Here is a 23,004-nt window from a genome sequence, read left to right on the forward strand (position 1 = left end):
GAAACTAGCCTATACATTTAGAAACCATAAAAACAAAATAGAAACTTTTTGAAACTGACATAATTGTAACAGGAATTAATTATATAATAGGACTATAGAAATAATATACAAATATTTAGTATAACACATTACTGACAAAATACCATCGTTAACACAGTAAGTGTTACTATAGTAAATCCATGGTACATTTTTGTTATGGTGGTGATGTGTGGATTGTACAGCCTTATTTATGTTCTGGTCAGTGTTGTTTATAATAGTGTGCCATTAAACATGGTTTAAAACTCGATTAATCACCAAGTCAAGAGACACTAGGGATTTTCATAGGGGTTTTCCACAGACAAATTCAAATGAGTTCCACGTCTCGTGCCACGCTTCTTGCAGCGCTGTTTATAATGATTTTCGCTGCGTGGATGAGACTGCTCTGCGCTTGTGCTGCTGTTCATTGAGCCGGTGTCTTGATCATGACACCGGCTGATAATTGATCCGGGTAGTGGCTAGCACTATTACGTTCCGTTGTTACTCATACCCATCAAAACGTATGTGTCGCGCATAATCAACGAGTGTTGGCAAACTCTGTAGGTGCACCAGTGTGACCTCTTTAAAAAAAAAAAAAAAAAAAAAAAAAACTTTGTCTGGAGCCCTATATTTCTGCTACCTTTTCAAAAGAAGTTATCTAAGTAAAAGACTTTCCACTAGAAGAGGTAAGTAGGTCTGTCAAATCGGGTCTCCTGCTTCTCTGTTGTGTTTATGTACGCACTCGCGAACAGCCTTTGATGGGCTGCTATACAGTGACATCACACAACCATGTGAAATGTCAATAGTTAATAGCGGTGCTCATAATTCAGCAGTGGCACAGTGCCACTCAATGCATACAGAAGAAAGACTGCTCCTTTGCTCTGATCTGTTTTGACAGATTAATTCTAATTTAATAGGTTCATCTGCAACATTGCTGCAATATTTTTGTTGACTATCATAACTGAAATTTTGAACTTTGACTTAACACAGAACCTGGCATGGGTGAAGTCCTACAATATCTGTTTTGAATTGGAGGACTGTAATGAGATCTTCATCCAGCTCTTCAAAACCCTCTTTTCTGTCATCAAGTGAGTCATTATTTTATTTCTTGTACCTTTTTCATGAATTTACTTTAACCCAGATCACCTGCTGGCCAACTAATGCGCATGCACATTATAGTGTAAACAAACAGGCGATGCCTTTATCAAAAATATGATGAACTCTTTTGACTGAAAGGAGAGACTTTTATTCATACCACCATGTTAAGTGTTACATTTTCTCCCATTCATTTTCGAGAGTGGTCTGCTTCCTCCCCCTTATGTATACTGTCTCTGGTTTCAAACTCACTCTCTTTCTATATTTTTTCCTCTCTCTCAGTAACAGCCATAATCAAAAGGTGCAGATGCACATGTTGGACCTAATGAGCTCCATCATAATGGAGGGAGATGGAGTGACACAGGAGCTGCTGGATACAATCCTCATCAACCTCATCCCTGCTCACAAAGTAGCCAATCACATGCTTAGTTTCTGAATTACACCTTATTACTTATTACCCTGTCCAGTCTCAGATATCTGACCAGTGTTTGGTTCTGTCTCTTTTCATGCTTAGAACTTGAATAAGCAGGCATATGACCTGGCGAGGACTCTTCTGAAGAGAACCGTTCAGACCATTGAAACATGCATCGCCTCAGTAAGTCAATCTGCATATCACAAAATCATCCCATTTAAAAAAATAAAATAAAAAATATCCATTTCCAAATGTAGTGCATTCAATTAGAAAAAAAATATATAATGGATCAAATATATTTTATTGATGCTGCAGGAGTCCTGCTTATTATGGTAGATAGTATCATAAAGGGTTTCACTTGTAGGTAATTTCAGACTTTTTGAGCTGCAGATAATTAAATTCCATCATATAAAGACTGAATTATTATTTTTAGAAGTTCCACTGGGTTTAATAAATAAATTACCTATAATGTATTTTGAACATGGACTCCTGTGGTGGAGCTCTTGAAAAGGTTCTGACTATTCTAAACAGTCTTTGGAAAGCACACAGAACAGAATTACCTGGTTCTTATGTCAAATTAGGGTAAATGCATCAACTGCATTAAATAGGTTTAAATGGTGCTTAATTTAATTTAACTTTGGCAGCGGTAGTTTTCATTTGTGATTGTATGTGTATATGCAGACTTAAGCATTCTCTTTCTCTCTCTCCACGCGCCCCCCCCCCCCATAGTTCTTTAATCAGGTGTTGGTGATGGGGAAGTCCTCAGTGAGTGATCTATCTGAGCACGTGTTTGACCTCATTCAGGAGCTCTTTGCTATCGACCCTCTGCTCCTCGTCTCTGTGATGCCACAACTTGAGTTCAAACTGAAGGTGACTAAGCACACATACACTTAAAAAAAATTTTTTTTAAATCTATTCTTAATGCTTAAATTAACTTCCAGTGACTGGTGCCCTAGCCTGCACACCAACCCATGTAGAGCCAGACTAAATCTTTATCGTTTGTTGTTGTTTGTGTAGAGTAATGATGGAGAGGAGAGATTGGCTGTGGTGAAACTGTTGGCTAAACTCTTTGGAGCAAAGGATTCCGAACTGGCCACTCAGAATCGCCCACTCTGGCAATGTTTTCTGGGAAGGTGAGGTTCTTAAAAAAATAAACACAAAAAAATGGACTTTAGGACTAATTTGTTGTTTTTAGAATTTGAGTGTTTGTTGAATTTCTGTTTGGTTTGTATTCCACAGGTTCAATGACATCCATGTTCCTGTGAGACTGGAATGCGTGAAGTTTGCTAGCCACTGCCTGATGAACCACCCAGACCTTGCCAGGGATCTTACAGGTGTGTTTAAATGTGTTTCATAGCTGATTTCTGTTTTCATTTTACACATTGATTTAGATCTTCTGTAACTCATAATGTGCTGTCTGTGACATCATCAGAATATCTGAAGGTGAGATCACATGACCCAGAAGAGGCTATCAGACATGATGTCATTGTGACCATCATCAACGCGGGAAAGAAAGACCTGAATCTCGTGAATGATCAACTATTGGGTTTCGTCAGAGAGAGGATGCTGGACAAGAGAGTGAGAAAGATGCACTTTTACCACATCTGATCCAGACATGATCATGATATGAAAAAATGGTATCAATCAATCAGGTGCACAGTTAGCTGTCAAAACCTGCTAGGCATTAATGTCTGCTGCACCTCTGCAAATTTCCTTCAGTCCAGCTGCGGGGTCAACTGCTGGGAGCCACCCATCATAGATGTTTTGCCCCATTAATCTCAGGAACATCTCCTAGTGGCGGGGCAGCGATCATAGACGTCTCTTTTAATGCGTGCTCAGTATGGATATTCCAAGGTGGTCGACTAGTCGTCCAACAACTGACTAGTCGATTAGTGGGGTTGACTACTAACATTAATATTTTAGTGGTGGTGGTTTTAATGGGATTCTCAAATTGATTGAGAGATGCAACTTCTTGGAGAGTGTTTTTGCATGATTATAGCTTGCTGTGATTTATAGCCAGCACAGTAAAACATTCTCTTTTTTTATGCTTTAAGTTTAGTACATTTATGTACCGCTGCTGTTACAGACATCAAAGCGTTGCATCAACAACACATTACAAGACAATCACTGTCAGAAATTAAATCCTCTGCTGTGAGTTATGTTCCCGTATTTGAGGTTTTTTGGAGAGATTAAAATCTTTTGCTGATTCTGTCTGAAACTGCTTAAATAGTTACTGTAAAATATGTTTAAACTTGTCATGAACTGCTGTAGAAGTGTACCTGCATTATCTTGCAGTTTTGCACTTTTAAGTATGCAGCGAGGATCGCCTTAAGACTCCCAATTTCTCTGTTTATATTGAAGTGCCTCATTCTGCATTCAGGATGCGCATAAGCGATTTTGTTCCACTCCGAATTGAAGGCTTTCTTCTTAATTTTTATAATGATAGTTTTGTGCAATAAGTCATTATAGTTATTTAGCCTATTTATTTGTTATATAACCATTAGTAACCATATTGAAATGCTGCGTTTGGCATCCATATATCCTTCTGAAATGTGTCTGATCTGGGTAACATGATCAAAACGGAGTCCATCCACAGTTTTCCTGAGCATCCACTGGGTGGCGCCATGATGATTCTAATTGCCCGTTTTCTGTTTCTGGTCTCAAGATGCAATGTAAAAGCAATCCAGGTGGAGAACAACAAACATTTAAGTGTTATTTGGAGTAAAAAGTAATTTCACGCTCAACTTGCGCTGTTGTTAGCTATCAAAACAACTCAAAGTAGTTAATGATATCAACATAGCTAACCTCGGACCATGTCATCTAATTGGGTGAGGCACTGTAAAAATAAATGGTCATCTCGACTCTGTGACGTATCTGCACTGTAGAGCCACATGTTTTTTTTGACCGTTTCTACAAATGTAATACTTTACCCGCTAAGAATAAACGCTGATGCGGCTGAATACACTGGAGACTGGAAATTGAAAACAGGTGAATCATGTAACACTTCCGTGTTCAGGAAAATGTGTTCAAGGTGGAAATTATACATTATTATCTTTAACACGACTAGTAAACTAGTCATTCAAACAACCGAACGACTAGTCGATTATGAAAATTGGTCGTTTACGGCATACTACTTAACCACACAACACTACACACCAGTCTCTCCAAGAATCCAACTAGCATACATGACAGACACAAGCCCTAGTATTTGTACCACACATTAATTTAAACCTCACAAATCTTCTCTATCCATAATGCCTTTTTCACTTCTGCTCCCCACCCCACACACTTTTTATCCTTCAGGTAGTGTGTTATTAAAAATAAATTATGCTCTTATGACTTCTCATGTCTCATTATACCTGTTTTTGGTTGTTTTCTGTTCTATGGGTAAAGTGATGGGAGAATTGTGTAGAATGTAAAGAGAATGTAGCTATTGGAAAAACAGCAGTACCCCACATATCCCTCAATTTTGAGGCCCCTGATGTTTAAAAAAAAGTTTTATGTTTTGATTCAGTGGCGTGTCCGTAAAGAAGGAATGATGGGTTTGGCCCAACTATATAAGAAGTACTGTTTGCACCATGAAGCTGGGAAAGAGACCGCTCTGAAAGTCAGCTGGATCAAAGACAAACTCCTACACATCTACTACCAGAACAGCATAGATGACAAGTAGGAGCCATACACACTTATACATAATAGATGTAATCATTTCATTGACACTGTTTTTAATCTTTTAAAACAATTCAGAATGTATGAAATTAAAACCACATGTTCTTAATGTGTGTGTGTGTGTGTGTGTGTGTTAGGTTGCTGGTGGAGAAGATCTTTGCACAGTACATGGTTCCTCATAGTCTGGATACTGAGGAGAAGATGAAGTGTCTGTACTACCTTTACGCCTGTCTGGATACCAATGCAGTCAAGTGAGTCTTAATCGACTGCGTTCTGTTTTAAAAGCTTTATCAGATTTCAAAGTCTCTGATTCTCATATGGCAGTTTTAAACCATATCACCGCACTACTAATAGCAGCACTAATATCTCACTGATATATCATGTGGAGTGTTTCTTTCTCTCTCAGAGCACTAAATGAAATGTGGAAGTGTCAGAATATGCTGAGGGGCCTGGTTCGAGAACTGTTGGACCTACACAAACTGCCTACTGTAAGTCTCACCAAAACACACACTGGTAAAAGTTGGTTAATATCATCTTTCTATAAAAAGGATAATAAATGAACATTAGTGAAAGTGATCATATTTTGTAATGGTGATCAAAGTAGAGATTTTTTTTTAGTGCTTATTTTGACACTGTGCAATTCAAAAATGAATTTTGGTGCAGTGGAATAATAACTTTGTCACTTTTCTCTTCCTGTAGTCTGAAACAAACACCACAGCCATGTTTGGGAAACTAATGACTATAGCTAGTAAGCACATAAACTCACATACCTGCTTGAAGTTGTATAGTTATTAAAACTACAGGGTGTGCAGTGTATAATAACTCATTCTCTCACAGAGAACCTCCCAGATGCTGGAAAAGCACAGGACTTCATGAAGAAGTTTAATCAAGTTCTGGGTGAAGATGAGAAACTCCGTCTTCAGCTTGATCTGCTTATCAGCCCCACCTGCTCATGCAAACAAGCTGAACAGTGTGTGGTCAGTATAACAAACATCGATGCTATTCAATGCTGCACTTTTTATGCTCACATTATATATATTTTTTACATTTGTGTATACAGATGACCGGTGTGAATTTTTAATGGTTAGATTACGGCCTGAGAAAAAAATCATACTTCACCGGTTTTATGATTATTTTCTAATTTTCTTATTATGCAACAGCACTGAGGCAAAGTAATGTATATCACAATCTAACGTGTTAGTGGACGTGTCTTTTAGGAATATACAGGTGCATCTCAATAAATTAGAATGTCGTGGAAAAGTTCATTTATTTCAGTAATTCAACTCTAATTGTGAAACTCGTATATTAAATAAATTCAGTGCACACAGACTGAAGTAGTTTAAGTCTTTGGTTCTTTTAATTGTGATGATTTTGGCTCACATTTAACAAAAACCCACCAATTCACTATCTCTTAAATTAGAATACATCATAAGACCAATAAAAAAAAACATTTTTAGTGAATTGTTGGCCTTCTGGAAAGTATGTTCATTTACTGTATATGTACTCAATACTTGGTAGGGGCTCCTTTTGCTTTAATTACTGCCTCAATTTGGAGTGGCATGGAGGTGATCAGTTTGTGGCACTGCTGAGGTGGTATGGAAGCCCAGGTTTCTTTGACAGTGGCCTTCAGCTCATCTGCATTTTTTGGTCTCTTGTTTCTCATTTTCCTCTTGACAATACCCCATAGATTCTCTATGGGGTTCAGGTCTGGTGAGTTTGCTGGCCAGTCAAGCACACAAACACCATGGTCATTTAATCAACTTTTGGTGCTTTTGGCAGTGTGGGCAAGTGCCAAATCCTGCTGGAAAATGAAATCAGCATCTTTAAAAAGCTGGTCAGCAGAAGGAAGCATGAAGTGCTCCAAAATTTCTTGGTAAACGGGTGCAGTGACTTTGGTTTTCAAAAAACACAATGGACCAACACCAGCAGATGACATTGCACCCCAAATCATCACAGACTGTGGAAACTTAACACTGGACTTCAAGCAACTTGGGCTATGAGCTTCTCCACCCTTCCTCCAGACTCTAGGACCTTGGTTTCCAAATGAAATACGAAACTTGCTCTCATCTGAAAGAGGACTTTGGAACACTGGGCAACAGTCCAGTTCTTCTTCTCCTTAGCCCAGGTAAGACGCCTCTGACGTTGTCTGTGGTTCAGGAGTGGCTTAACAAGAGGAATTCGACAACTGTAACCAAATTCCTTGACACGTCTGTGTGTGGTGGCTCTTGATGCCTTGACCCCAGCCTCAGTCCATTCCTTGTGAAGTTCACCCAAATTCTTGAATCGATTTTGCTTGACAATCATAAGGCTGCGGTTCTCTCGGTTGGTTGTGCATCTTTTTCTTCCACACTTTTTCCTTCCACTCAACTTTCTGTTAACATGCTTGGATACAGCACTCTGTGAACAGCCAGCTTATTTGGCAATGAATGTTTGTGGCTTACCCTCCTTGTGAAGGGTGTCAGTGATTGTCTTCTGGACAACTGTCAGATCAGCAGTCTTCCCCATGATTGTGTAGCCTAGTGAACCAAACTGAGAGACCATTTTGAAGGCTCAGGAAACCTTTGCAGGTGCAGCTGATTGGCATGTCACCATATTCTAATTTTTTGAGAGAGTGAATTGGTGGGTTTTTGTTAAATGTGAGCCAAAATCATCACAATTAAAAGAACAAAAGACTTAAACTACTTCAGTCTGTGTGCATTGAATTTATTTAATACACGAGTTTCACAATTTGAGTTGAATTACTGAAATAAATGAACTTTTCCACGACATTCTAATTTATTGAGATGCACCTGTATTAATGCTAAGCGCAGCCCTGCAATAAGAAAACTGATAAATACACAAGTAAATAGGAGGTATATAATAAGAGATGCTCCCACATAGGGCACAGTACTGCTTATGCGCATCCCGGGTGCAGAATGATGCACTTCAGTGTCACAAGAATACTTGGAGTCGCTTCAATAGTGCGTAAATGAAAGGTTATTGTGGGTGTGCAATATGTAGTTCACGGCATTCAACAGTTTTTGGTTCTGCAACTGTTTATTAAAGCAATCCATTGTCTGTCAGACACCACAACATAAAGAATCGTCAACAGACTTCATAAAAATACTCTCCACAACACCTCACAAATCAACCTGTGAACGATGCATAATAATGGTAGCATTGCTTAAAGCAGGCAATTTAAAGTCCGCTAATGGCTTAAATTGAAATTTATTGTTGAATGTGGTGAATTTGTGCTCAAGCAATGCTTTAAATGGAACATCCTGTTCTGTTTGTAGGATGTGTCCATCGTCTCCAGTAGATCCAATTCCTCTGTTATATTTTGGAGTTCGGGTGTAGCCCCAGTTTCATGTGAATTGAAAGTTCATGTTCAGTCCATAATGCCTGGCTAAGGCACCACGCGGACACCGTCCGTTACCATAGTAACATCTGCTTTAACCACTCAGGCACAAGAGATTTTTACATTTAGAATTGCACCGAAAAACACTTTTATAATATACATTTAAATGTTATATACATAATATGTTTTTCCACGTGTAAATAAAACGATTCATGATTTTTAACCGTAGTTTCTAAATTCTTATGGTTAAATTAACAGTGACATTTTTAATTGCGGTTAATAGTGAAACTGTATCATCATGATATCCCTAGTTGTGTATGCACATGTTGCAAACAGGCTGAAAGGTCTGTCTTTGTTGAAATTGCACATGAATAAAAGTGTACTAATCATCTAAACAACTAACCAAATATCTTTTGTAGTATTAAGCAGATATAAATCATCTAAGAATGTTGTTCCCTTTCAGAGGGAAATCACACGGAAGCTGACATTCCCCAAGCAGCCCACAAACCCGTTTCTGGAGATGGTGAAATTCCTACTTGAAAGAATCGCACCTGTGCACATTGACTCTGAGGCCATCAGGTACAGGGGCTGAAGTTAAAGGGCTGATAAGGATTTTTTTGTCTTGGGGAGGAGTGAAGTTAATGCTTACAAGGATTCAGACAAGCTTTGTATATACTAACAGTCTAAGTGTTTTTAGGCATTTTTTGCATATATCAATTGATTTCTGGGCATATCTGAATCCATGTAGTTTTTTAGTATCAACAGCGAAAATAAAAGCATAAAATCCTTGAATTTATGAAACAAATCTACCAAAGCCTTATTTGATTGTGGTTCTCATTTAAAATTTCAACTCAATCAAACAAATGTGACGTGTGTTTCATGTTACACACAATGGGCCTCATTCAGGAAACTTTAGTAAATGTATGAGTTAATTCTGAGTAATTTGCTTGTAAAATGGACCTTCCTGAAACCTTTCCGTCGGATTCACAAACGCTTCATACTCCCCAGATTTGTTTGTAAAACATGTGTATGTCAGTGAATTCCAGATGTTCGTAAATAGTGGGCATGTGCACATTCATTCACAATTATCATAATCCACGCCCATGAAAACGAAATCTAAGGAAGGCACCAGACCACTAGTAAATGCTGTTAACATCTATTCGAAACAGTAATGAAATCCTTTTTATGAAAGAAGTGTGTGTGTGTGAGCATGCACACGTATAGAGGGCTGACTGGGAGTGAGAGATGCTTTGCCAAAGCAACGGTGCAAAACACAACGTTAGAGATCTTTTTGTTATTATGAGAAGTCTAAAATTTTGATTTAGCAAGCACAATAGCGTCACAAAGAGAGTGAGGACTTACTGTCATCGCATGTTTTTGCTGTCATTTTTAGGCTCTTTTGTGAATCAAACCATTCAAGATAAATAAAAGGGGTTTGACATGAGTTTAAAAAAATGTTCAGTTCACACCGGGAGGAGGCTGTCCACCACCATTAACCCGCGATGTGTTTGTTTATGGTTTTAACACATTAGCATTGACCATGTTATCAACAATGCGATTTACCAATGTTTATACAAAATTGTTAAACCTAAATTATAGAGCTCATTTCAAATAAAAAAAGTCACATTAGCGGGCATACATTTTTTGGAGAATTTCAAATGCAAACTGCATTTTACCATGATCTTTTTACCCCATGTCAAGCAATTCTGCTGGAAAAACTATAGGCTACTTTGAAAAATAAATGCAAGCAGCAAAAAAATGTTTTTAAGGTTCATTTCACTCGTTTAATAATTGATTATTTCACTTCTATCAAAATGTAGTTATGGCAGTTTGCCTGTAAGAACACAACACATTTGCATGTCATACGCACGATTTACACGTGGTCGGGAGCAGCTGAAAATTTTATTCGTACCAAATAATGTTTTGAAAATACAAATATTTTAAGGCTTTGTGCTTTATTTTAAAGGACTGTAAAGTGTCAACAGGAAAGTAGGATTGAGAGAGGGGGAGCAGGATTGGGACATGACCCAGGTTGAACCCAGGACTCGAACCTGTGTCCCCATGAGCAAACAGCTCGATAAAGGAGCTCTTGTGATATTTTGCTGAGCCTTAAGTCATTACTATAGCAACCAACGTAGATATACAAGATATCCGATTTGTGCACTTGCAAAGCAACAGTGCAGACAGTTATTCCTAAAAATCTTGAATTTTTTGCAGCGTGAGCAAAGTCAGAGAATTCATGCACGTTTGTTTGAACAGCAGCATATGATTTGGACTTCTGTCAGTGCACCTGCATATGTAAAGCAAGCAAGTAAATAAATGAGCGAGAGAGAGAAAGAGAAACTGGGTGCGAGAGAGATAAGGGCAAGATTGGGCCATTAATTATTATTATTATTTTATATAAGGTTGTGTAACAGACTGAATGGCTTCATGAGGGTGAGACACCTAGTGAGAGTGAAGTGTAACTGCAGGCATCGTGTCACTTTTGGATCAGGATGATAATGTGTGTGTATGTGTTTGTGTGTACAGCGCCCTTGTTAAGCTGTTGAATAAATCAATTGAGGGTACTGCTGATGATGAAGATGAGGGAGTAACCCCTGATACTGCCATCCGTGCTGGACTTGAGCTACTCAAGGTAATGTTCGTACTTAAATATGTACTTGTTTAAAAGTGTAGGTTATTGCTCCTTTAATGCTCAGTGACATTCACATTTTTAAATATATTATAATGTGTTGTAAGTTTGTTGGTCTCTTTTCTCTCCACCTCAGGTTTTATCATTTACTCATCCCACTTCGTTCCACTCGGCTGAGACGTATGAGTCTTTGCTGCAGTGTCTGAAGATGGAGGATGATAAAGTTGCAGAAGCTGCAATACAAATCTTCAGGAACACGGGACAAAAGATTGAGACAGAACTGCCTCAGATTCGCTCGTACGAACACCACACATACACAAAAACTGTTTAGAGCTGGTACCTAAAGCTTTAGCATATAACCTTATAGTCATATACTCACTAATATAGACTCTCATATCAAGTAATATCAAATTCAGATATTTAGAATAGTTAAATGATGTTCTGTCCCTCTTTGTGCAGGACTCTAATTCCCGTACTGCATCAGAAGGCAAAAAGAGGCACCCCCCACCAGGCTAAACAGGCAGTCCACTGCATCCATGCCATCTTTCACAACAAAGAGGTCCAATTAGCTCAGATATTTGAGGTAAATCTTTGGCATTTATTTAACACTTTCGCTTAAAAAATAACAATTTGCTTGCGTAAGGATGCTATGTGTGAACCAAGCTGTAACATTAACAAACAATCTGATATAAGAAGTCTGCAGCTAAAGGCTTTGAGCAAAGTTCTGAAAGAGCTTGTAGGCCAATGTGACATAAATGTTGAAAATCTATTATTTAGATTTAGCTCGTGAACATAAACATCGCAGTTTTGTTAGGTGTTGTGTGTTGTGTGAATGGTAGCAATACGTACAAAACACAGAGAGCCATTGCATATGTGAATAACTGATGTTGTATATTTACCAGATGACAATTTAACAGATTACATGTGGGTATAACTCATATATTGTAAAATTTTAATTTGTGACTCAAATCATCATCAGATTCCCATGATCATGGGAGCTGTTGTACTAAATGAGGGAGAGTTAGTTCTTGAAATGTGTAATAGATCTGAAATAAGAAATATATGAAATGTATCTCTTGTTCTAGCCATTGTCTCGCAGTCTGAACGCAGACGTCCCTGAACAGCTGATCACTCCACTTGTGTCTCTTGGGCACATCTCCTTGCTGGCCCCCGATCAGTTTGCATCACCTATGAAGTCTATCGTAGCCAATTTTATTGTGAAGGACCTTCTGATGAATGACAGAGTGAGAATAATATTTTATTAATTCTGCTTGGAGCATGTTACAGTAGTCACATCATGTTAGAGTGTTACAGAACAGTTCCTTGAACTGCAGTTTAAATTGACTCTCTCCCTCTCAGTCTGTTGGAAACAAGAATGGGCGGCTCTGGACATCTGATGAGGAGGTTTCCCCTGAAGTTCTTGCAAAGGTAGAATTTCTGCATGTAATCAGGTTGAATAAACAACATCCCTTGGTGCTTGTTTACGCATTAATATACCGTATTTGTGTGCGTTGCAGGTGCAGGCCATTAAGCTGTTAGTGCGTTGGTTGCTGGGAATGAAGAATAATCTGTCCAAATCGGCTAACTCTACTCTCAGACTCCTGTCAGCCATGTTGGTCAGTGAGGGAGACCTCACAGAGCAGAAAAAGATCAGGTACTCCCTGGGGGTCAGGATCCCTTCAGTGATTTGATAGAATTATGATACCTACCCAGTGTTTCCCGCAGGATTTTGTGAGACTGTGGTGGGTGGACCTTGGACCCTCTAGGGTGGTCCAAAAAGAACATTTTGTACATTTTAAAGTTAAATGCATCAATCAAATGCATTTTGAGAGCAAAATTAAGAGGCTAGATCTGTGAAGAACTTTTTGCTCTATGAATTTAATCATGAGCACATTGGTTTTATAAATATGAATGGTAATGACACAGCAAAAAAGTAACACCCACAAAGCATAGTAAACAAGGAGGAGTTTAATGCAGTTCACAAATGGTCAAAACACAAAATCGACTAGAGCATATATTACAAATAGCCTAACGTTACATGATGAGCCAACTTGCTCCTCAGATGCTGAAAACAGTTACATTGTCAGATCTCCTGGTAATAACGTTAACATTAGATAAATTGGGGGGGTGGGGGGGCTGACTGATTGACTGGGAGTGAGAGATGCTTTGCCAAAGCAACGGCCAAGACACAACGTTAGATATCTTATATGTAATTATGAAAAGTGTAAAAATATTTTCAGTTCAGTATGAAACTGTTGCGGGACAAATTAAACTGTGGTGGGTCTAGGTAATTAATTGGAAACACTGCTACCCTCACATGGCTGATATGCCTCTAACTTTCATTTGTGTGTGTTTGTGGACGCAGTAAGTCTGACATGTCTCGGATGAGGCTCGCAGCCGGGAGCGCCATTATGAAACTGGCTCAGGAGCCCTGCTACCATGACATCATCACTCCAGAACAGTTCCAGCTATGTGGACTCGTCATTAATGTGAGTTTGACACAAACTCTCTAAACTTCTTGCACATGCATAGAAATGTATTGACATTTTTATTGAGTTTTTAAAGGGAACATATAATGTTAAACAAGATTATTATTGCTCTTTTGAAATTCAGTTAACTATGTAGACACTAATGCAAAACTTCCAACCCAGTCTACCCTGACCAATTATTGGAACTAAGCTGCATTCAAATATTTGTCGAATTTAAGAAAAATGTACATTCGAATGCTAAAACTGTGCATTCGAATTTTGGATGTGTGTCAAGCACTGACGATGACTTAAGACAGATTGCATTCTTGTGCTAAAAAAGGCTAGATGCAGCACAACAAATACAGTTTAACAGAACGCATGTGTCTAGAGACTTTTTAACTTGACACGGCATCTAAAAAACAGCGCTTCTGCAGGAGACGCTGAATAAATTACAATAGCGGCAAAATGGTCAAAGACGTTTGTCTAGCACGTTTGCATAGAAAAACAACAGCCCCTTAGGTGGAGGTCTTTGGCCGTTGCGTCTTGCTCTCTATTAGCATTTCTCAGATTAAGCAATGGGTTTTAAAATGCTTTGGCAGGAAAGGAGATTGTCTCGATCCTCGCGTTCTGTTCCCCTCTGTTGTAAGATACTACGTTTGTTTGAAAACCCCCTAGGTTCAATGTCTGAGCCGCTTCACCACCGAGTTTAGCTGAATACCACTACTATCTGGGAACATTACTACTGTACATACAACTATAATGAATGAAAAACACTGTGGTATCGCCGTTATTATGAAGCTTGAGTCTATGTTGGACTGTAGCACTGTGCAACACCATGTTAACATATGTAGATCTGTCTGTCTGAAGCTTTTTTTTTTTTTTTCTTATTTTGACTTTTTACTTGACATTTGAGAATATTAACTGGCTACATTTTTTTATCTTATACACTTTGGTTTAAAATGGAATGCACTTTTTTAACAGCAAGAAATGATCTTTGCAATAATGTAACATGGTGCTGTTTGTCTTATATGTATTTGTTGCACCCTTTTGTGGACTGAAGCCTAAAGTATGCTTTGCTCAGACGCAAACTCTGAGCGTCTGCGTACAGGATGCATGACACAAATATAGTCACCAGCAGAGTGCACGAGCACTGAATGCGCGCAGCCCGATTTCTCTAACCATGCGTCTTTAAACGCGCAGAATGCGCATGTTCCTGGAGTTATTTGCACTAATTAGTGGGCCCACAAGGTGACAACACTTACATTTTGAGCCGTTGCCATCACGAAAAAGCGCTAGGAGGTGTAATCGCCACTAAACATCAGGAGATGAAGGTAAAAACAACAACAGTGGATGTGCAAGTCAAGAGCGTGTGTGTGTGAGGAGGTCTGGAGGTACCTGTATTTGAATAGCTCGAGTCTGAAGGAATATAAAGATATCTTTTTAGGTCTAAACTCCTGAAGAGAATGCCCGGTGTCTCATAGCAGTCAAAGCGCGCATGCGCCATCCGCCTGTGTATGCGCACGCAGTTATATGGAGTATACTTTGACAGGCTCGCGCTCGACTACGCAAACGCTGAGCATTCGCGTCGGATTGGAAGTATACCTGGGGCTTAAGGAAACATCAGTTTAAAAACCTTTGACTTTAAAATTCTGATTGAATTCAAATTTTGGTAATATTTAAGGAAGCCTCCACACGTGCTACATCTCCGCGGTAACGCGCTCAACAAGCCACATGATAAGATGCGTGGATTGAGTCACAACACCACCACAAGGACTTAGAGCACATTGGGATTTGGGCATTCCAACTTGGGGAGAAAATTAAAAATTCTAAAAGGCACAATAGCAAAAACAGTCTGTTTAATTTTGGAGAGATGGTGGAAAATATTATGTAAAACTAAATTATGACTTATTGGTGCAAGAAATCTTGACTAGCATAAGGACTTTTAAGAATTTTATTTTTCCAAATACAATTCTACCAAAGTGTAGAATAGCCATACTGCCCACAACTTCAATGCTTTTTTCAGCTCTTTCCTTCCTTTTCATCTCTTTCTGTAGGATGAGTGCTATCAGGTGCGACAGATTTTTGCTCAGAAGTTGCATGTTGCTCTGGTGAAGTTATTATTGCCACTGGAGTACATGGCAGTGTTTGCTTTGTGCGCTAAAGACCCAGTGAAAGAGCGACGTGCTCACGCCCGACAGTGCCTGCTCAAGAACATCAGTGTCCGCAGAGAGTACATCAAACAGAACCCCATGGCCCATGGTAGATGCACGCACACTCACATTTTGTCATTGAGCACTTGAACAGCCATGTGGTGTTTGATTAGTATATACTGAAACTTGAATGTGATTCGGCTTCCTTGACCTGAACCACAAGTGCCATACTGAACAAATAACTGCACTTACTGTACATTTGTCTAAATGGATCTGGACATAAATGTCCTGTCTGTTTTTGTTGTCTTTCAGAGAAGCTGCTGTCTCTCCTGCCTGAATATGTGGTGCCATACATGATCCATCTTCTTGCTCATGATCCAGACTTCACCAAACCACAGGACCTTGAGCAGCTCAGAGACATCAAAGAGTATGACACATTCTCATACTTTTAAAGTGCTAATGTGGTTAGAGGTCTGCATGGGTATTAAGTTTAATCCTGAACCCAGCCAGTAAACCCAAAGACCAAACTCAGTATTGTTAGCTCTGTTTATTTCCACTCTGAGTGAGAAGACCCAGGTGCACAGACTCTCAAACAATTTTTTTTTATAAAAAAGTTAAATGAAAAGAAATGAGAATTTTTTTTTTTTTTTTTACCATTGATTCCAAACCCTATGCAAACCCGAAATTATGTTTGAAAAACTGACTCAAACCTTGCCCGAAACTTGACACTCCAGTCGACAGACCAGTTATTGCAAATTAATATTTTTGTTATTTATCTAGAAACAGTATTTATCCTCTTTGTGGATTAGTAGTATTAACTGTGTGTATCTAAGGTAGAAGACAAAGCACGACTTGAGAGACACTACAGAGTATGGTGTGAAATTTAAATGTAATTTACCTACAAACCTAGGTGTTTGTGGTTCATGCTGGAGGTGTTGATGACAAAGAACGAGAATAACAGTCACTCATTCCTGAGGAAGATGGTGGAGAACATCAAACAAACAAAAGACGCTCAGGCCCCAGATGACCCCAAGGCAAACGAGGTCAGTGACCAATCACTTAATAGTGTCTCTTCTTTAAATTATATATGTTGTTTTCTTTATAAAACTTAGTATAACTTAGTGCCCATTCATGAATGGTGTTTATGGTACCTGTGTTCTGGAGTGAAACTATCTTCTGTATTTTCATGAATTTACAGAAACTTTACATTGTGTGTGATGTGGCATTATTTGTGATTGCGAACAAGAGCACTTCCTGTCATCTGGACTCACCAAAAGATCCTGTGCTGCCTACCAAGTTCTTTACCCCTCCGGATAAGGTAACAACCACTCTGATGGTCTACAGTGAACTTTAACAAACTGACCATTCTGTGAAACTCATTACACACGTCCCTCTCTACAGGACTTTGTCAATGATAAGGAATATCTGTCAACAGAGGCCAAAACAGTTCTACAGACAGGAAAAATCCAGGTAGGAGTATTCTTACAGTATATGAACGTGGTGTCCTCTGTAACCGTATGACATATTATATTTGAATAAACCTGCAAACTTCCTTTTCCACTCCAAACGCATTTCCTCCAAATGTCTAGTTCAGCTTTATAGAAATTGCAGCAAGTTGCAGAAGGTTATGTGATAAAGATTCTGCATACTGCAATTTATAACATTTGCACACAGTTCTATATTTTATGCAATTCAAAAATTATGTGTTGTACAGTTTATTGCGGGGTTTCCCAACCTGTGTTTTGTGAACAACAGGGGTTTGTGAGATTGTGATAGAAATGCCAAAGCCAAATTAAGGATAAAAATGCATTATTTAAAAAAAATAAAATGTGTAAAATTAAATGGTAAACTGTTTACTCTCTTCTTATATACAGAAATGAATCAATACATTTATTATTATCCATTATATTAATTGAATGGTTAGAACGTTACATGGATATAACTTCAAGTAAATAATTTAGGTCACTATGGGGTTCAGCGAGCACAAAAATATTTGTCATAATGTAGCTGCCAGTCATTTTAAACAAAGAGATAGATCAGTGACTGATCAACATTCTGTTTGTTGGATAAAGTAACTCTAATTCCTTGACTGCGTTAAATGACACATGTTCTTAATATATTATTTAGCAACCACCGAAGCAGGCAGGTGTGCTGGGAGCAGTGAACAAACCTTTAACGGTAACAGCTCGCCGGCCATACACTAAAACCACCACCATTGACACGGGGAGCATCGCAAGCACCAACTCCCAGCCCAGCTCCCCTGCAACAAATAAGAGCAGGTTTGTTTTTATCATACATCTCTTTTAGTCACTCACAGTTAGCAAACTGAGATAATATTTTGGACAGTTTTAAAACCTTTCTTTCACCATCATATAGTATTTATCAAGTATCATTTATTTCCTAAAGTTAAATTCCTATTGATGTTGTATTATCATGTGGGCTGACATGGTTTTAAATTAACTTTTTTTTTTTAATCTAAAAACATGAACAGGTTTTTCTGGAAAATTTCTTTCAGATTTTTTTATATTTCCTTACTGCTTCCACTATTGTGAGCAATTGTTAAACAAATAATTCACTCTCTTTTTCTACCATAAAGGGATGTGAGTTCTGAGGTGTCAGAGACGGAAGCAAGGGAAAACGAAGAGAATCCTGTGATCACGAAAGCAGGAGGTGTAAAGAAGGTCAGAAATGTCTCATGTCAACACTGAAAATGCTACACACATTCACATGTATGTCATTCCTCATTCAATTTTTGCTCTCTCTTTGTCAGGAGGAGGCTGCTCAGACCAGCGGGAAGAAGCGTGCTGCTCCTGCAAGTGATGGCACAGAGAACAGCGTGTCCACCAACCCCTTGGCAGGGTCACAGCCCCCTCCCAACAAACCTCGACGGGGTCGACCCCCTAAAACCCCTGCGGGTGTAGCAACACCGAATAAAGAGGCTGGAGCTACAAAAGGCGGAGGGGCTGGACGTGGCCGGAAGAGAGCAGCACCTGCTCAGGATCCCGCATCCACAGCCTCATCTGATCCAATCAGTGGCAAGACACCAAAACAGCAGAAAGAAGCAGGGCCACAGAGACAGATTGACCTGCAAAGGTAACTTAATGATTATGATTAACTTGATATAATTTATATCAGTTTTAGTTTTTTTATTTGTAATTAAATCCATGTCACTAGAATACTACAACTTGAAGCTTTACATGTAAAGAAGGCCTTCTATTTCACGATGCATTCAGTTTTCTCGGATGCCAAATGTAAAATCACATCCTTGAAGTTTTTTGGTGATGTATGGAACTGGGATGAACCAATAGAAGTAGAACTGTTGATAGTGTTTGTCTCCAAGTACAAGGATCTGTATGATAACCGTTATAACAGCATCAAAGAAGTGATATGGCAAGCAATTGTTAACAAAAAGAGAGCGTATATAATTATAAAAAGGAGAGTTCTAGTTTCAGGATGCTAATTTGCCAATACAGCTAAAATACTCAATATAGTTCTGGATGTGACACAAAATACCTGTTCACCTTGTAATACACTGGAGTCAGTTTGTTTAGTAAGTGATTTTTATATCCAACTTTGGATATAACCTAAATTTGCACTGGTTAGCAGTGGATTTTACATGCGTATCAGTATCTCACAGCTATTTAAAAGACCACAAGAGGGAATAGTTAATCTCATTAACTTCTGTAACAGAAGGTACAGAACAGTAGTAGTAGTAGTAGTAGAAGTAGAATAGTGGAAGTTAATGTTCTACATTGTCTCAAATCCAAACTTTGCATAGGGCCCCAAACATGATAAACCTGCCCTGATTGTCAGATGGGTTTTGCATTAAAGCAATTATTATTACTTATTTTTTTCAGAGAATGATGAAAATTTGCATCCAACTCTGGTAAATCGATGTTCTAAAAATCATTTGGGAACTTTCATGCCATGTATTTGCATGTGAACAGGCCTTCGCTTCACATGTCAACCTTAGTTGCTATTCAAGTGTATAATGTGTAGTTAAAGGGATAGTTCACCCAAAAATGAAAATTCTCTCATCATTACACACCCTCATGCCATCCCAGATGTGTATGACTTTATTTCTTCTGCTGAACAAAAATTAAGATTTTTAGAAGAATATATCAACTCAGTAGGTCCATACAATGCAAGTGAAAAAGCACATAAAGGCAGTATAAAAGTAATCCACATGACTCCAGTGGTTAAATCCATGTTTTCAGGAATGATATGATAGTTGTGGGTGAGAAACTGATCAATATTTAAGTACTTTTTTACTATATATTATACTCCCTGCCCAGTAGGTGGCGATATGCACAAAGAATGTAAATCGCCAGAAACAACACAAAAGGAGAATGTGAAAGTGGAGATTTATATTAAAAAAGGACTTAAATATTGATCTGTTTCTCACCCACATCATATTGCTTCTGAAAACATGGATTTTTACCACTGGAGTCATATGGATTACTTTTATGTTGCCTTTGTACTTTTTGGATCATCAAAGTTCTGGCCACATTCACTTGCATTTTATAGATCCACAGAGCTGAAATATTTTTCTAAAAATCTTTGTGTTCAGCAGAAGTCAGTCAGTCATACACCTCTGGGATGGCATGAGGGTGAGTAAATGATGAGAGAATTTCCATTTTTGGGTGAACTATCCCTTTAAGTTGTTTGTTCTGTCCAAGATCAGTGAGGGTAGAACAGCAAGATCAGCAAGTCAGCCGTCTGTTTCAGAAGACATATGGAAGTGAAGGAGAGACAGAGAGAGAATTTGAGTCCAGTCCAGAGTTTGTGCTCTCTCTCACACAACTACTGGAGCAGCAGGGAGAAACCATTCACAAGCTACTCAAGGGTGCTCCCAAACAGTGAGCCCATCTGTACAACAGAGCAGGGGGAGCTGTCAGTGTGTCTGAGAGGGAGGTTAATTTAGCAGAGTGATGTCAAGCTGTAACCTTGTGTTCATAAGTAGTCAAAATGTCTTTTTTTCATTCAAGTTGTAGCTATTGGTTTAAAGGAATAGTTAACCCCAAAATGTTGTCATTAGTTACACACCCTCATGTTGTTCCATACCTGTTAGCTCTTTTTTTTTTCATGACATACACAAGGAGAAAGTTTGCAGGATGTGCAGTGACAATGGCTGTCAAGCTTCAAAAAGACCAAAATAAAGTACCATGAAAGTAGTCCACAAGTACGTTAACATGCATGATCATACTCCAATTAAAGGAATATTCCGAGTTCAATACAAGTTAAGCTCAACTGACAGCATTTGTGGCGTAATGTTGATCGCCACAAAAAATTATTTCTTTATAAATAGCAAAAATCAAGGTCACAGTGAGGCACTTACAATGGAAGTTAATGGGGCCAATTTTAAGAGGGTTTACTACTTCATATGTTTTAAATGAATATAAGATTGACCCCTTTCACTTTATTCTTTCTTTCTTTCTTTTTTTCTTTTTTTTTGGAAATGGGGAGGATGCAGAATAAGTGGTCAACAAACCCTTCCTCTATCTCCTTTCAAGGCAGCTGTAGGGGTTGCCACAATTGCATCAATTCTTTTGTCAAAACTCGTGTATTAAAGTTGTTTAAATGTTATTTACCAGGATTACAGCCGTCTTTATGGCAACTTAGTTGTAAAATTGGATATAACCTTTAACACTGAAATCATTAGTAGGTGATTTTATAACACAGATCATGTTAACACGTATTGTTTACGTCTTGTGGCTATACTTTTGAAACAATACTTTGGAATTATTATTTTAATGTTTACTGATTGGCCCCATTCACTTCCATTGTAAGTGCCTCACTGGAACCCAGATCTTTTTTTTTAAAGAGGAGGGGCAGGTCAGAATGATTTAGTTGGTAATCAACATTATGCCACAAATGCTGTTGATTGTGCTTAACTTGTATTAAACTAGGACTATTGCTTTAAGCTTAAGCTGACAATGTGTGTGGTCATGTGAACACCTTAAACGGATTTCCTTTATCAGGGTACGGTCATAAACGGTTTAAGTGAAATCCCATGGGCACACATAGATTGTTGCCCATTTCCCCCATTTCGTATTGCATGTTAAACGCCTTTACCAGTCTTCTTACCGGCTTATCCAATGTGTGCAATTGTTGTGTGCATGCGTGTTTCACGTTTTGACATCAAAAGCAGAGAATACATCTGATGATTTCAAAACCCATGTTAACGTGGTTTTCTTGCGTTGTCAGATTTTTCAAAGCTGATTTTTTTTTTGTTATTAGTATACTGGTGTGCATGTAAACGCACTCCATATGACTTGCTATATGATATATTTGTCTTCTGGAGTTGTTTCTTTGTGTGAGAAACTGTCCAAAATTTAAGTCATCATTTACTGATAATCTTCCACTCTGCAGCATCTCTCAAATCTCATTCTCCATTCTGTGTAATCAAACCTCTGTCAATGATGTCCAGCCTGTCACGACACTTCTAACAGCTCCATATTTGAACTGATTGTGAGTGGGAATTAAATTTGATGGAGAACATTATCAGTGAAGCATCGGATGGATTACTTTTATGATATTTTGATGTTGCTTTTGGAGCTTGATAACCCCTGCTCACTATGAACTACTGAAGCTCTGTATATTGATTCCTAAAAAAAACTTGTTCCACTGAAAGAATAACATCATACAGGTTTGGAACAACATGGGGGAGAATTAATTAAAATGTTCATATTTTCTAATACATGAAGTATCATTTTGGAATTATCCAGCAGCGTTTTAAAATTCGATAAATAACAAAAAATACCCAATTAACGCATCTTCTGGTTTCAATCAATTTACATTCTGACTGCGCAAGAGCTTGTTAATAAAAAGCTGCATCCATGATGTGGAACTGACCCTCCACTAAGTCCTCACCTTGGTTACTGTTGCTGATGCCCTCGAGCTTTCCTACCGGCATCTGTTCTGCCCCAAACACGGAGACATAAGCGATCACGCTGCGTAAATTACCTCAGGAATTGTTAAATAACAACTGTGCAATTATATCTAGTATATAGTCACCAAAAATATTTCCATTATACAATGGAAGGCTAAATCCGAAACAAATATGTGATGGAGGGGTTTGTTTTTCAGAAGGAAAACACTCATTAGATTAGATTCCCCTGTTCACCATGTAAAGTGCTTTGAGTGTAGTGTTAGAAAAAGTTCTATATAAATGAAACGTTCATTCATTCATTATGTATTCCAGTAAAAAGAGAGAAGCAACGATGAAC

General features: G+C 38.4%; 1 protein-coding gene across 3 annotated transcripts in view; it reads left to right on the top strand.

The window, feature by feature from the left end:
- LOC127443628 (sister chromatid cohesion protein PDS5 homolog A) overlaps positions 1–23,004 on the top strand; it is a 54,080-nt gene that overhangs the window by 27,760 nt on the left and 3,316 nt on the right. For all 3 annotated transcript variants that reach the window (XM_051702341.1, XM_051702340.1, XM_051702339.1), the window contains exons 5-32: positions 1,006–1,103; positions 1,393–1,519; positions 1,625–1,705; positions 2,252–2,392; positions 2,540–2,655; positions 2,762–2,856; positions 2,955–3,100; positions 5,037–5,188; positions 5,326–5,439; positions 5,595–5,676; positions 5,888–5,936; positions 6,026–6,165; positions 8,989–9,104; positions 11,055–11,160; positions 11,294–11,454; positions 11,617–11,740; positions 12,243–12,401; positions 12,517–12,585; positions 12,675–12,811; positions 13,523–13,646; positions 15,680–15,884; positions 16,088–16,202; positions 16,686–16,818; positions 16,974–17,093; positions 17,177–17,245; positions 17,903–18,054; positions 18,372–18,456; positions 18,546–18,868. In XM_051702341.1, the coding sequence (XP_051558301.1) occupies positions 1,006–1,103; positions 1,393–1,519; positions 1,625–1,705; positions 2,252–2,392; positions 2,540–2,655; positions 2,762–2,856; positions 2,955–3,100; positions 5,037–5,188; positions 5,326–5,439; positions 5,595–5,676; positions 5,888–5,936; positions 6,026–6,165; positions 8,989–9,104; positions 11,055–11,160; positions 11,294–11,454; positions 11,617–11,740; positions 12,243–12,401; positions 12,517–12,585; positions 12,675–12,811; positions 13,523–13,646; positions 15,680–15,884; positions 16,088–16,202; positions 16,686–16,818; positions 16,974–17,093; positions 17,177–17,245; positions 17,903–18,054; positions 18,372–18,456; positions 18,546–18,868 (3,539 nt within the window). The remainder of the gene's footprint in view (positions 1–1,005; positions 1,104–1,392; positions 1,520–1,624; positions 1,706–2,251; positions 2,393–2,539; positions 2,656–2,761; positions 2,857–2,954; positions 3,101–5,036; positions 5,189–5,325; positions 5,440–5,594; positions 5,677–5,887; positions 5,937–6,025; positions 6,166–8,988; positions 9,105–11,054; positions 11,161–11,293; positions 11,455–11,616; positions 11,741–12,242; positions 12,402–12,516; positions 12,586–12,674; positions 12,812–13,522; positions 13,647–15,679; positions 15,885–16,087; positions 16,203–16,685; positions 16,819–16,973; positions 17,094–17,176; positions 17,246–17,902; positions 18,055–18,371; positions 18,457–18,545; positions 18,869–23,004) is intronic.

Source organism: Myxocyprinus asiaticus, chromosome 7, assembly GCF_019703515.2.
Source record: "Myxocyprinus asiaticus isolate MX2 ecotype Aquarium Trade chromosome 7, UBuf_Myxa_2, whole genome shotgun sequence".
Classification (NCBI taxonomy): Eukaryota; Metazoa; Chordata; class Actinopteri; order Cypriniformes; family Catostomidae; genus Myxocyprinus; species Myxocyprinus asiaticus.